The 14,555-nt window shown below is 46.9% G+C and overlaps 1 protein-coding gene across 3 annotated transcripts in view; it reads right to left on the bottom strand.

The window, feature by feature from the left end:
• TRABD (TraB domain containing) overlaps positions 1-12,392 on the bottom strand; it is a 37,275-nt gene extending 24,883 nt beyond the window's left edge. The window contains exons 1-2 of one of the 3 annotated variants that reach the window (XM_074870074.1): positions 12,298-12,392; positions 797-859 (exon numbers count right to left, since the gene is read on the bottom strand). In XM_074870074.1, the coding sequence (XP_074726175.1) occupies positions 797-820 (24 nt within the window). In that variant the 5' untranslated portion in view covers positions 821-859; positions 12,298-12,392. Of the gene's footprint in view, positions 1-796; positions 860-3,588; positions 3,655-12,297 lie in introns of those variants that run through there. The other 2 variants (XM_074870075.1, XM_074870077.1) reach the window with 2 other exon arrangements.
• Positions 12,393-14,555: the final 2,163 nt, after the last annotated feature.

Here is a 14,555-nt window from a genome sequence, read left to right as displayed (position 1 = left end):
AATTACATTCACAAATCTAATTTAACACCAGCTCAGTTTCTGATCACAACATATGGCTTAACTCTACTGCTTGCATGCGTAACTCTAGTCACAAAAATATTTTGGAAAAATGTATCCATCTAACATATGGAATTAATCCTGTCACTTATGCTGGCTTTGTCATCATAACAACATTACAACATTGCAGTGGGAAAAGCACTGAGCACCACATCAAGAGTCTGTCATTCTTTTTTTTTTTTTTTAAATTAACTTACAGGGCACAGGAACCAACATTCTTATATCTCCTAAGAGGAAAAAATTCCCTAAGCTTCACACCAGAAAGAGATTTTGAGATACATGGATATGAAAGGAGAAGAAAAGGAACAGAAATGGTAGAAAAAAACGCACCTCAGTTTAATCGGGCAAGGCACTTAACCTATGTACAGTGAGATTGTTTGTATACAATCAATTTGTGTAATTTACTCACAAAACATTTTTTTCTTCCTAAAGGTTTAAGCTCATAGGTTAGGCTATTTTTTGCAATTCCTCACTTGCAAGTAAATTAACACAAAAGACCCTTTTTAAGCTTTTGCAACTGGAGGGAAAAGGACCCTGAAAAGAACAACCTAAATGTGGCCAGAAAATAGCACTCAGCCCCCACCTCCCTGTTTTAAAACGGGTCTCACGCTGGTAGTCTCAACCCTCTGACTTTGCAGACCTTCCCTGAGGAAGAGTGGAAGAACCTGACAGATTCAGACTCTTGACCTTCCCTCCAATTCTACCAAGACAAAAAAAAATCTTCAGCTCCAAGCCCTACCTCAGGCTGTTGCTCCTCTTGCATCCCTGCAGCGTAGGTTTATTTTCACCAACCACACAAGAACTGAAAGAAGTAAAAGGAATGGAAGAGCATTAAAAATTAATGGCCTAGCCCAGAATATTTACGAACCGTACAGGGGCAGGGGGGCTGGGGGGAAGCAGAGGTGCCTCTACAATCTCTAATAAAAGTTGAAGTAATAAAAGTGGCAAACTGAAGATGCACAAATGACACCTTTTTAACTCTGCTGCTGTTAAAAAAAAAACCCACAAACAACAAAAAAACCACAACACCCCCCCAACACACACATCAGTAGGTTAAAACTAGCCTGTTTCAATCTGGTTCTTAAATTGCCTCTAAGTCCAAAGCATAGTTGTGTTCTCACAAACACTAAGAATATCTTGATAAACAAGGATGGATTTCACGGGAACTCAGAATTGTTTGGTGGTTTTTTTTTTTTACTGTGTTAGATTCTGCGAAAATGTCTTTCCTCCAGATCACTCATAAGTAACTGAAGACACAGGAAGGCTGTCAAAAAGGTTTCAGCAATAGCAAAGATCTTGCTCAACTAGATCAGTAGTTCTGTCTTGCCCAAACTAACTACATCAAGACAGTTCTTAGGTAAATCTTAGGAATCAACTACATTTCTAGGAATTCACTGCTACAAGGAATATGAGAGCAGTCATTGTCTTAATATTCAACTAGAGAGGCACACACATTCTTATATGCCAGGGTTAGAACATCAGTAAGATCATGTCTGTGTGAAAAAACCTGTAAATTGGGTTTTCAAACCCTCTGTGAATGGTTTCCATGTCTTAGTTTTAAGATTCCTTCTTCCATCCACATTGGTTAAGTTCAACAGTTCTCCCTGAAGCTGGCACAGTACTATGATTTGACTAATGGTACTCTGAGGGAATTGCACAAGACACCAAACACGTGACTAGTGCTCATTCTGCTTATTCTTACTGCTATCCCACTAAAATTGAAGCACTTGAACAGTGCTGCTTCTTCACTACAACATTTTAGGTTACCTCCCTCTGACCTGTTTCACAGTACATATGAACGGTGTTTTATTTTATTTGGCTGGAGAGCAGTCCTGACCAACTTATTCATACAAGTTTGCAGCCCCGCTTTGAGGAGCAGAGGGACAAGTTAAGCTCCTGCCCTACACCCAGGTGAGGCTGAAGGAAAGCTGGCTGGCACCTGCATGATAGCATATTTCAGCACACACAGAATGTGATGGCAAAAGCCTCCCCTCTTCCCCAAATGCAAGTCTCCTTGAGTCTGATTAGCGCTCTGCATCCTTTATTCTCAAGTTGTTTTGCTTTCTAGCTTTGCTTAAAATACATTTCTACAAGATGACCATTCGCCTGGGCAGCAGGAAGCATGCAAGTGCAATGCGGACAGCTGGCACACCTCTCTCCACATGTGTATAGAAGGACTTCAGCAATTCACACCATTGCATTGCCCACTGGTAGTGGTCAGCCAGCAAACTGCAGATCACAGCTTCAGACTGGACAAGAAAAATGCAGAGTGGCTAAGAGCCTGGCTTCTGCATGCTCCCTGGAGCAAAATCCCCGCGAAACCCAGTACAGCCCCGTGCCCTGAGCAGGCAACAGCTACAGACACAGCTCCCGAGCTGCAAGGCAAATACCTTGTTAAAACAAAAACTACACACTGCAAATGGTCCGAAGAGGCTCAGCAGCAGACCATTTATTCAAAAACATGTGAGAACCCTGCACAGGCACAGTTGCCCAAGTACTCTACTGTTTTTGCTACAATGTGTAATATAAATTTAAAACCATGACCATGCCTTCCCCCTTTCCAAGGAGTCAAGTGGAGGAAACTCAGATGTCAGAGTAAGCTGAAACAGCAGGTGAAGCTGAACCGCTCTTTTCTGCTTCAGTGTTTCCACAATTTACACATGGTATGGACTGCTCTAAATAAGCACATCTGAAGGAAACCCCTGCCTCAAGAGCTACAACCTGAACAGGGACATGCCAGCCCACTGACACCCCATGCCAGACTGCCTGGCCAGAGTTGCCTGGTGGTGTTGCAGGCTTAAGTGAATCAGGTGCCTGTTTTTATTCTGTCCTGCCTCTGTTAAACTAGTTTAACTACTGGTACGTTTATGCAGTAAACCAGACTGGAGAGCAAATTCAAGCTAAAAAACAACCTCTTTTTCCCCCATCTTACCAAGGCATTTTAAGCTCAGATGACCATACACATGCAGGAACTGCAGCAACAAAACTGAAAGGACAATATGGAATGGAGATGCTGAAACTAGCGCTGTCCTCTGAGAAAATGTTTGCCCAGCCACAACATCAGTTAGTGTACCAATAACTGACACTCAGCTGTGGGCTTGGTTCTCAACTGGTTTATGTGCAAAACGCCACAGTGGTTTTCTGCCAGTGAATCAGCTGGTCCTAAATACAATCTGAAGTTCTAAGCTTGGTTGAAGGCCTGCCAGGGTTTGAAGAAGTGTCTCTTATGTATTGGAGTGCTCTTAAAAAGATAGTAAACTACAAATTTCAGTTAAAAAATAGACTTCTATACAGAAGCACCGAGTGATTTTTTTTTTTCCCTACCAAATGACATTTTAGAAAACCTCATCCCGTTCTCACCACTGGGTAAATGACGTGTCTGGTATGGGAGAGAGAGATATCTCTGAAGACTACTCATGCTAGCTAGCACTGCTTTTTATCTGATCTGTACAACCTTCGGAGAAAGCAAAGTTGTTCAATGTGGTTCCCAATTCCACCATAGCAGGGTTCCAGTCTCTGCAGGTAACTCACAGCACAGTATCACAATGGTCAGATGAGAGCCTGGGCAGCCACACTGACAGGCAACTCTGCCATTGCTTTCTTCTAACGAGATCTTGTTCTCAGGTGCTTAGATCTGCTCAAGATTCACCGGAGGTGAAATTTTCTATGCAGCAGACCTGTTTCTGGATTTTAAAAAAATTTTTCCCTTAGAACACGCCCAGGAATTCAGGTTATTCACTCAACATTTAAGAAAATTCTTACAACTTGTTGCCAACAGAAAACGAGCAAGCTCAACTGATCAACTGCCGTGAAAATCTGATTGTTTTCTTGCTTAGTGTGAGTGAAAATAGGCACAAAACATGTCAACACCAGAGTACAGACAAGTCTGGCTACTTGGCTAGCCATCCTCATCAACAACATAGGATAAAGTACATATATTCTGGAAACTAGACAAATACCTTGGACTCCAGGCTGACCTAGCTCATCCACATGGAAAAGTCACCATCCCTGTACATCTGTGTATTCACAGAAGATATCCACATCCCACGATACTTGAAATGCTAATCCTGAAACCTCTGAGAGAGGACTGAACACACCTTGCTGTCACACAGACAAAGAACTGAAGCATATGAAGCTGTATGCACTTCCTCCCACCGTGTCCAACAGCAAGAAAAGGTGCTGAATCAGATCAAATCCTGGCAAACATCTGGGCAACTTAAATCCAAGCATTTCCAAATTTCTTAGAGCTTGATTTTTCAACCTTCTGTTTTCTTTTTGTTTGTTTCTTGTTTTTGTTTTTTCTTAAAATAAAGTTCAACTTCCTAAAGAAATAAGACTAGGTAACAAGGCAGAGCTTATTTGTCTGTGCTTGCTAACCCATAGGTGAATTTTAAACAAACTTGGCAGGGAGGTAAAAGTCTCACAGTCATTCAGAGGTGCAACACACAGCACTGCTCCTCCAGGAAAAAAAGATTACTGAAGATTACAGGGGGTGGTGCATGTGCCTGTGAAAAAGAGAAGGTCGGCAGAACCTGCCAGGTAACAGAAGGAAATTCAACCCCAAGTTGTAAAGCCACAGGCAAAAGAAGCTGTTCAGACAATTATGTATTGTGTTCCATAATACGTATACCACAAGATCTCATAACCTCAAGTTCTTCTACTCACCATGGGATTTGGCACAAACATGTGAAACCAATCAAATCCTTCTCCTGCAGCTACTTCAAAGGCCTGTAAGAGGCCCTCATGAAATAAATCACATACTGAAAATCTCAGATATGACAGTGCACTTCTTTCAAACAAACTGGGAGATGCAGCTTCTAGGCACTCAAAGATCAGAGATTGGAAAGTATTTCTGTTCACTTATCTGCCAGGAGATTGTCTTAATCTGGGATTCATTCTGCCTGCTGGGACTGCCACCAAGAGAATTCCTGGAGCCAGAAGAAACAAGGAGGAGTCTGATCTGGCTCCTTATGATCCAGCAAGACTGGGGTTTACCTCTGGAATTTTCTTGAAAGGACTCCTTGATGACTGAATCCCTGATTCAATCCCCAATTCAATCACCTTTTCTCCCCAGCAAGTGGAATTCTTGTGCTTGTTTCATCTTTGCTAATCCTAGGGGACCTGCCATTCACTGGGCGATTAAAAATTGTCCTTTATGTATACACGTATGAACAAATGATGTCCTTTTCCCAACTCTTAAGATATCCAGGCAACCAAACAGGAATTTGAGACCACACAATGAACTGCAAGCCTAAAATTTAGCCATTACTCATCTTACTGATAGGCACCTATTTCCTTTCAAGGTCATCTTGTCCTGACAGCACATGCAGGACAACCATTCACACTGACAACAGCATTGTGGAAAAAGGGCTTTATTTTTCCCCTGCACTTTGGGGATTATTCTCTTCCCCTCAACACAACAAGTTCAGAAAGCAACACGCAGGTAAGTGTAACATCTTCTACCAATGCTTATCCTGCATAGTGGCTGATAAAAGCAGAATAAGACAGACCTCCCTGTCATGCTATTTCGCATCAGTTCTCCAGCTTTCCCAGTGTAAAACAGCTTCAGTAGAGCTTCCTCTTTGCATGAAGTCTGCTCATGAACCACTGGCTTATTTTTCATACTGGGTAGTCTTAGCGGACCAAAGGGTTTCGGTTCTAGCTGCATATTTAGGCATCTGAAACTCTCTTAGCTCGCAGCCTTGAGGAGATAAGAGGTACACTCAAAATCAGGGGTTCCAGCAAGGCAAGTTACAGGCACTAAAACAAGAGCTACCGTTAAAGAACCAATGCCCTTCCTTGTTTTATTTCAACGAGGTGGTTCAGTGAGAAAATTCAAGCGCAACACAGAGTACGGACAGGTAAGGTATCTGGTAAGGGCATTAAGGTATCCTACTACAGTAGGGCTGAACTTCTTCCTTTACTGTCTTGTCTAAATTTACTTCCTTTAGACAGTGATTCAACTGAATAAATAAAAAAGATTTTTAAAAACTCTCATGTTTCTACCTATAAAACCACCTAGTCATCTACTCTTTAAAAAGATTTTTATTGAATGTTTTCTTCCTTCTGAGCTATACAGAAACTCAGAAGCAGCATTTGCTTTCCTCAACATCTTGATATTGCAAGAGGGGAAAAAAGTTCTCTGTAGTCTTATAATTGGTCTGTATTTTCTATGCACTGCACGCACGTCAAAATAACTAGTAAGAAACTAGGAGCCACAGAACTACCACAACTTGCTTCACCTTTTATTGAAATGGAAAGTAACCAATTTTTATGTTTGATCCCCCCCCTGCGCCCTGTAATCTAAACATATGTATTACTGGTTTAGATAGTTATGATATTCAGTAGCATTGAAGAAGGTATCCACATCTCTCAGTACTCAATGTATTAATCCTGCAGCCTCTGAGATGGGATTATACATACTCCCCTGTTTTACAAACATGGAACTAAGGCATATGAATACTTAAATACATCTACAAGTCTGACATCTGGTATCTAAACAAGTAGTTTGGAGAAGGCTGATGGAGCTTTCAAAGCATTTAAATTTTGCAATGTGAATTTTCCTCTGTTTTTAATCATCGGCCCTTCAAAAGAACATGCCCCCACATCACCCCTGGGACAGCACTTTCTCACAGTAACATGCCAACACCCCTCATCCTTGTTCCTCTAGAGTCACTGTGAGAAAGACAATTTGATTCAAAAGCAAGCTGTTAAACAATAAAGTGGGGGTTCTCCAGTGAGAATATAGCACACCTCACACAGGTCATGCTGTAACTGAGCCAGAACTGACCTGCACTGGATGCAAGCCACAGGTACACACAACAACTGTATCATGAACAGCCTCCTGACCCAGCCCACTAACACCAGTATCCCAGGCCAGAACACAGCCTCCATCTGCTCAGCAGGAGACACAACAATAAAAATTTACTTGAATCTACATGCACTAAGTGTGCAGTGTTCCTTTTATCCTCTAAACCTGCAGTTTCACTAGCAACAGGTATTCGGTTTAGCTGGTACAGCCCATGTGCTTCACATTCATATTATGCTCTGCATAAGCAGATCTTATTTGAATGCTGCCACCCATTCAACAGGGCCACTTATTTCATGTAAACAGAAGAGGCGTATCAATACTTCAGAAGACACAGACACAACTTTTCTCCCACTGACAAACCACTGCACTCATTACTTGCTGTCTGGAATACCTAACAGAGTACCTTCCATACCTAACATTTAACCTACTGAGGTAGCGAAACCAAATGAACAGATACCGCTTATGTCTCAGCACCGTCCTCTACAATGGAAGTAAAAGTATTTAAGATTGATGAGGCTTTTACCATGCTTATGCACAGAAATCTTACAAATGTTTACAAATTATCATCAACATCCAAATGGTGTCTCTTCTCAGTTGATAGACTGCTCATACTCAGAAGGATGCATCAGCTGAAACCTGACTGTCAATTAATGCAACAGCCACAAATTCAGAAATTGGAACGTATTTCAAAACCATCACCAAGGTGAACTACTCTACATACTGCACGTATCTCTTTGACACAACCCACGCCTTTGAAACTTAACTAAGCAACTGGTTCTGTGATCACAGATGGTTGTAGATTGTGGCTCTGGTTTCTCAGGACTCAGAAGTTCATAAACTTCAAAACACAGACTTTTACCCTCTGAGCATCAATGAGATGTTCCTGCAACTGTGCTGCTGTATGCAGCCTAAACTCGGGTACCTGCACACTGGAGTCAACATCCATTTGCATACTTTGGAAGCTAAAAGGTAAAAGTCACAGACAACTAAACTAATTTTGTTTGAAAGGAGGTGTTGGAACATGAGAGTATCTGGCCTGGGACACTGATGCACTGAAAACAGGTTTATCAGTGAAAAACAAGAAGGCATTCTCATGTATGTTTTCTGTTTTCAGAAATTATTGCTATTACATTGACTAGGGCTACTAGACAAAATGCGTAAGTACGAGGTGAATCGGGATATTAATGCAGACAGAATTGAGAACAAACAACAGGCCAAACCCTTACTGTATTAGGAGGCTGTAAAGAGGTTGCTAAATTTAGAAATGTGGGACAGAAAGACCAAAGCGACATGGCCTAAGTCTGGCCAGCCACTCAGAAACTCACACTGTCTTAGAACCTACACACCTACCCAAGTCACTTTCCTATTTTATTCCAATATGAGTCATGTGAATTCAGGGAAGATTTGGAACCAAAATAATTTTATTAGACTCTCCTATGATCAGCAGATTGGGGTAACATATCCACTCAGCACAACTCCTCCCTCCAGGACATTCAAAACTATGAACATCAAGTGATACTTCTGATTCTGGGGAACCCTCTGCAAAACACTCCCAAGCAGGGCAAAATGAAAAGAGCACAGCTGCTGCATTCATAGGTTCTACGGAGTTCTACAAGAGGCAAGTTTTCCACTCTCTGTTCATTACCTACAAGCAACCAGCAAAGGAGATGGGTAGAAGAGTTCTGCCATGGAAGACTAACTAGTGGCTTGGAAAATATTTGACTGTGGTCCACAAAACTGTTGCAGAAGTCTTCTTAAACTTCACATACACATTTATTTCACATGTCAATGGCTGTCTGCTAAGATATGCAGAAGCTGGCTCTCAAGACTACTGGCAGACACATTCATTCATTTTCTTACAAACACTTTTAAATGCAAACCTTATGATGTAGGGATTTTCTAGGACAAAATAATTTTGCCCAACTACCAAACATATTATTTATCAGTGCTCTTCTGCCTGCCCCTTCCATCCTAGCTTCCAAACAGTAGCTGGGAACAAGCCCACCCATTCCTTTTCAAAATTATTAGGTGATAACAAAAGCTGAAAACATTGTTACATGACACGGGCCCACGTGCTGGCAACAAGCAAAGACACACAGCTCTCCTGTGGCAGGAGACTGAAGAGGGTCAGGTTCCAAGACAGACCTGGGAGACAAAGCCCCAGGAAAGCAATCTAATTCACTGGAGCCCCACGTTAGCGCTAACCATAACAGCGCTAGAGACACACTCACACTAATCAGGAAGGCTGTCTTGCTTGCAACTCCATCCAGCTGCTCATTCAATGCATAAAGCACCCTGCGCCTGACAAGCTCAGTAGCTAAAAAAAGATCTTCCCTCAAGATATGATCTCTATTTCCATTTCCATCTGCTGCCCTCCAAAGAAATGAGAAAACCCCACAGCAATTCCTGATCCTGGTTCCTCACACACAGGCCTTATCAGTTACCCTGTAACTAGCTGTCTCACTGTCTTTCTGCAGGACGGCTCCCAGTTGTGCAACATACGGGATATGTGTCCTACCAAGGTAAGATGAGAATCTCCAGATGTACTGCACAGGTCACTGGAGACCTTTTTTCAACTTCATCAGCGTTTGTGCTGCTGTTCAGCTGGGGTGCAGGCTCTTGCTCCCTCTCACAAGCGTGCACACCCTTCCTGCACAGAGACACAAACCTCTCAAAACACGTGTGTGACACTGCACTGTCCATACAGGCAGGGTTATTTTGCAGACAGCCTGCAGGGCTCAACCACTGGAAAACATGAACTTTTGGAGCTCCAGTGTAGCCTCTCCTGCAGCTCGGTATGTGGGGTCATCAGGACACTTAAATTCTTGTATGTGGACATGCTAAGTCCCTGCTTTCCTCAGTGATTTCCATCAAACTGCATGGCATGTCAATGGGGGGGAAGAGAGGAAAGAGGCAGGAAGAGAAAACAGCCCCTCTAACTTTTTTTTTTTTAGGAGTGGAAAGGAAGAGAGCTTGTCACAGAGCGCACACATGTTTTCACACAAATCTATAAATTGCTGTTAATATTGAAGTTATACGCCCCTGGGTCATTTTGCAGGCAGTAAAAAAAAATTCACTCCTACTTGTAGAGTTTGTAAGTTCACATGCAGAACCACAGTGTTAACTAACATGTTCATAGAACCTCAAATTTGAGTGGCTATTTACAAAAACCTTCAAAAATTGAAGATCTGACCTCAGAAACAACTCACATTGGAAACCTATTTGCAAATACGTATTTAGTAACAACCATTACCAAGAGAATATATTGGTGAGATCTAGTACTAAATCGTCTACGGCAGACAACTGGTGCTGCTAACCAGTGTGAACCATCCCTGCCAGGACATGGAGAGTTGCAGAATCCCTCCTTCCTACTAGCACTGGCTGGCAAAGCACATGCTGCGATACCACTTCAGACAGCTGTAGTTACACACCACTCCCATTAAGTCTGAAGCACACTCATCTCTGGCCTGCTCTCATTTTTTCATTTTCTAAGACTGCCCCAGATCGCTTTCTTCACTTTTCCTGAGTAGCAAATAACAAAAAAGATGTTTTCTGAAAAGTACATTTTTTTAAAAAAGCAGTCAGATGACTCTCCCACAAATAAGATGCTGTTTTTATTCACAGCTGTGATGGTGGCAGCAGCAACGCTTCATCATATTTACCATGTAGAAGAAAGAATACACTGAAAAATACATATAACTCTCCTAGCACTGAATTAAACAATATATGAGTCTACAGTTAAGACACAAGGGTGCCAGACACGGTGACAGCTGACAAATTTACAATCAGTAATTCAAGTTACAGAAACTTGAAAGTCTACCGAAAGCCACAAACAGAAGGGCACAAACCAATGTCACAGCCATAACCCAGTATTTGGAATTACTAAACTACATTTAGCTTTGGATAATTAAATGTATGCAAGTTTTTCCCCTACTGCTTAAGCTCTATCCCCTGCTAAAATACAGCAGGGAAACCCCACAAATCTGCTTGGTTTGGGTGGGGTTTTTTTTTTTTCATTTTTTGCTTTACTCTGTTAGCCTTCCAAGAAGGAATACAGTAGGTGCACTGACAGACATCTCTACAAAACAGAGAAGTGAGTCCATTCCAGGCACCTCTTATGTTTCTCGGGACTACTGCTGGCACCACCACACATGCAAAGTAGCATCTAACTTTTAAAAGCCAATCCTCTCGCTTTTCCAATCTGGCAGCAACCACTCCGCAGTTGCAACTTTCTGCAAAGTTCTACCAAACAACAACATTCCCTTTCTTCCCAAAAGCTAGCCAAAAGTAAACACCTTGGTACCAGCGTACAGGATCACTGGTACGTGTATTTTCCTCAAGAGAAAAGCACAGGCTATGTCTGGCACATAAGTTATTTTTGAGAGCTGGGTTAATTAGAACTATTTTCAGAGGTGAATTCAAAATCCTGATTTCACAGTCTATTGCATGGGATGCACAATGTGGACAGTCTGAACAAGTCACAACTGTCCAGAGACCAACAAAAGAAAAACTGTCTCTGCTTTTCTCTTCCCCAGCTCACCGTCACAACCAAAACCACAAACAAATCCCACGCTCTGATCACGAAACACCCAGAAAACGTCAGATGGCCCGGAGCACTCTGCCCACACCACGCTGCCACCTCCACGAGCCCCCCAGCCAGGAAACGGCCATAACGAAGCGACAGGAACGGTGCAGCCGCTGGTGTAACCCCACGCGCGTCCGGGACCTTCAACACGACCCCAGAGAAGTGTTGCCCCAAGTTCCGAGCCCTCCCGCAGCTCGCTGCCCAGCGGGCCAGGCCTCCCTGCCGGGCTCCGGCGGGGAGGGGGCGGGCAGCGGCCTCCCAGCCTCCTCTTCCCCTCCGGAGCGGGGATTTACGGGTCAGCCTCCCCGCTGCGAGGCCGAGGAGGAGCTCGCCAGCCCGGCGGGAGGCCGCCCCCGCCCGGAGAGGGCCCCTCAGCCCCCGCCGCCCGCAGGGTCACCGGCGGGGCAGCGCCGGACCGGCCTCGGCCGCCCTTCCCCCCGGGCGCCGAGGCACCGTCCGCGGCGCTCTGGGCCCGCCCGCCGCGGGCGCAGGGCCCGGGGAGCGCTTCCAGCGGCGGGAGCGGGCCGCCGCGCCCCGGCCGCTTGCCCGCCCGAGTCGGGCGCTGCCCGGCGGTGCCGCCGGGCCGGACAGCTGGCGGGGCAGGGTCGGGTGGACGTGAGGGGGCAAGCGGCGAGGGGAGGCGGCCGCGTCGCTCACAGCCGACTTCCCTCCCGCGGGGCACCGGGGAGAAACGCGACAACCCCCCCGCTCCCCCCACACACACCCGCCCGCACCGGGGCTCGGCCCCAACATGGCACCGCCGCCGCCGCCCCCCGGCCCGGCAGGAAGCGGGCACAACGGGCACCGCAGACGCCCCCCCCCGACCCTCGCCCCGGTCACTTGCCGTGCTCGGCGGCGGAGCCAGCGGTGCCGCCGCTGGCCAGGGCGCTGCGGGGGGAGGCGGCGGCGCGGAGCTCCGGCGCCAGGGGCACGCTGAGCCGGACAACGTGCTGCATTAGTCATTCACCGCGGGGCGGGGCCGGCGCCGCCGGGCAGCCTGGGCCTTGTAGTCTCCCGCCGGCGCGGGGCCGGGAAGCGGCGGGGGGCGGCGGGCGGCAGCGGACTACAGCTCCCAGGGCGCGGCGGCGGGCGAACGGGCCGCGGGGCCCGGCAGCCTCAGGCACCCGCCCACCTCCTTCCCCCGGCGTGGCTGCCCGCCGCCGGCGGCCGCGCCGGGCTCCGGGCCGGGAGTGGGGCGGCCGGGGCTCGGCGCCGGCTCGTGGAGGCTGCTTGGGTCAGTGCCAGTAACGGGGCCTCCCGGGGCCCACGGGAGCCTCTGCGGGAGCCTCGGGGCGGGGAAAGGCTCGGGCGGGGGGAAGCGCCGCACGGCGAGCCCCCTCAGCTGCCTCGGGAGCGGGGGCCTGGGGGCAGGGAACGGAGCCGCACCCGCCCTGGCGCTGCCGCGCTCCGGGGCCGCTGTAGCCTCTCCCCGCCCTGGGCCAGGCCCGCCGAGCTCGGCGCAGGCAGGCTCAGCAGCTCCGGCCTGGTACCGATCCCAGCCTTGGCCCCGGCGGCCGTTCCCAGGGGCCGGCGGTGACCGCCGCGGGAAGGCTGCTGCGCGGGCGGGCCGGGCCTCGCATGGCCGCCGCGGGGAGCGGTGCGGGAGGGTGCGGGCACAGCGAGTGAGAGGCCGGGCGTCCATGTGCGAACACGCCGTGGTCGTGGTCTGGCGGAGGTGGAAGGTGGGGAAAAGTGAATTCCGCCATCTCCGGGCGCAGCCGTGCCTGCCGCTGCGGGCAGCCCTGCCGCTTACCGCTGCCGCTCCGCCCGCCCGCGGCCTCTGCCGGGGACCTCTCCTCTCCCGCTGGAGAGCGGTTCATGCTGCATCCACAAAACCTGAAAATCCTGTGTTTCACCTTTAAGCACAAGCGGTATTTGATGAGACTTCAAATTACAAGGCTGACACATACAAATATTGGTCAAGTAAACTTTTTCAAGAAAGGCGTGTCAAGAGTTTATTACAGCTACTGATTGTTTTCTGAAATTGTCTCTATCCCTTTCCCTGCTTCTCTGTTCTGTTTCTGATAGGTCACAGTTCCGTGACAGCATGGCTAAAACACCCGTTTAGTCTGAGCATATATTTATTACCTAAATACAGTTTCTTTAGAACAGATTTGAGGGTACATTTTCCGATCTTTTAAATATTTTACTTCATGGACATATTCTAGCCAGGGTTAATTCAGGATTGGGCTGAGCTTTGGAAGTACGTGGTATGTAAAAATCAAGTACAGACATGTTGAAACAGTTGGGGAATTTCTCTTCCTGTTTTGTGTAATAATAGTTTCAGCTTGCTATAAAAGCAGAGAGCAGGCATTTCACGCACAAACGTTCAAAATACACGTAATCAAAGTATGAGCTATGCAGACTCCCGGGAAAAAAAGCCATCCTGTGTCTGACAGATAAGGAAGAAAATTTAACTTTGGGCATTTTAATCTACTGCAGTCCACAGATTTCAAATAGTGCTTTTTTTTTTCCCCACAACTGGTGGGTGGAGGCCACTGTACTGTACAAGAGCAAATTGGTTGCTGCTTTTGGGGACCGAGCCAGATAGCTTTCTTGGCATCTGAGGACAAACCCCCCCCCCCCCCCCCCCCGAGTACTGCCATTTCCAGATGCAGCTGCTCCCTGCTGACCACAGCTGCTTGCTTCCCAGTCTGTTTCTAATCCCACCTCTTCCAGGCACTGGCCTTGCCCAGCCACAGGCTTTCCATGGCACTGGATCCACTGTGGGGCCGTAGCGTGGCAGGTAGCAGGTATAATGACACTGTGTAGTGTTGGCTAAGCAGCATGTGACAGAGGGGACCTCTGCTGCTGCTCAGCACCCAACTCTTAAGTCACACTAGTGTCCCTTACACAGCTCATGATACATTTTATCCTCTCTTACTCAGATTTGCTCAACTATCAGCATGTGCCAGGCTTACACTCAAGCCCTGGTTATTCGCAGTCTCACGTGTTGGGTTCAAGCTGTACATCCTGAGTGACAGTTCAGCATTTCTTGAGTCACAGCTCCTCCTGCTACACCACTGCTTGTGTTTTGTGCAAACTTTGTGAGCACCTTGGCAGACTACAGACGTGTTCCCAAGCTTCCCACTGCTTCAGCTG

The sequence above is a fragment of the Strix uralensis genome, chromosome 5 (assembly GCF_047716275.1).
Source record: "Strix uralensis isolate ZFMK-TIS-50842 chromosome 5, bStrUra1, whole genome shotgun sequence".
Taxonomy (NCBI): Eukaryota; Metazoa; Chordata; class Aves; order Strigiformes; family Strigidae; genus Strix; species Strix uralensis.
This window is presented reverse-complemented; position numbering and strand designations above follow the sequence as displayed.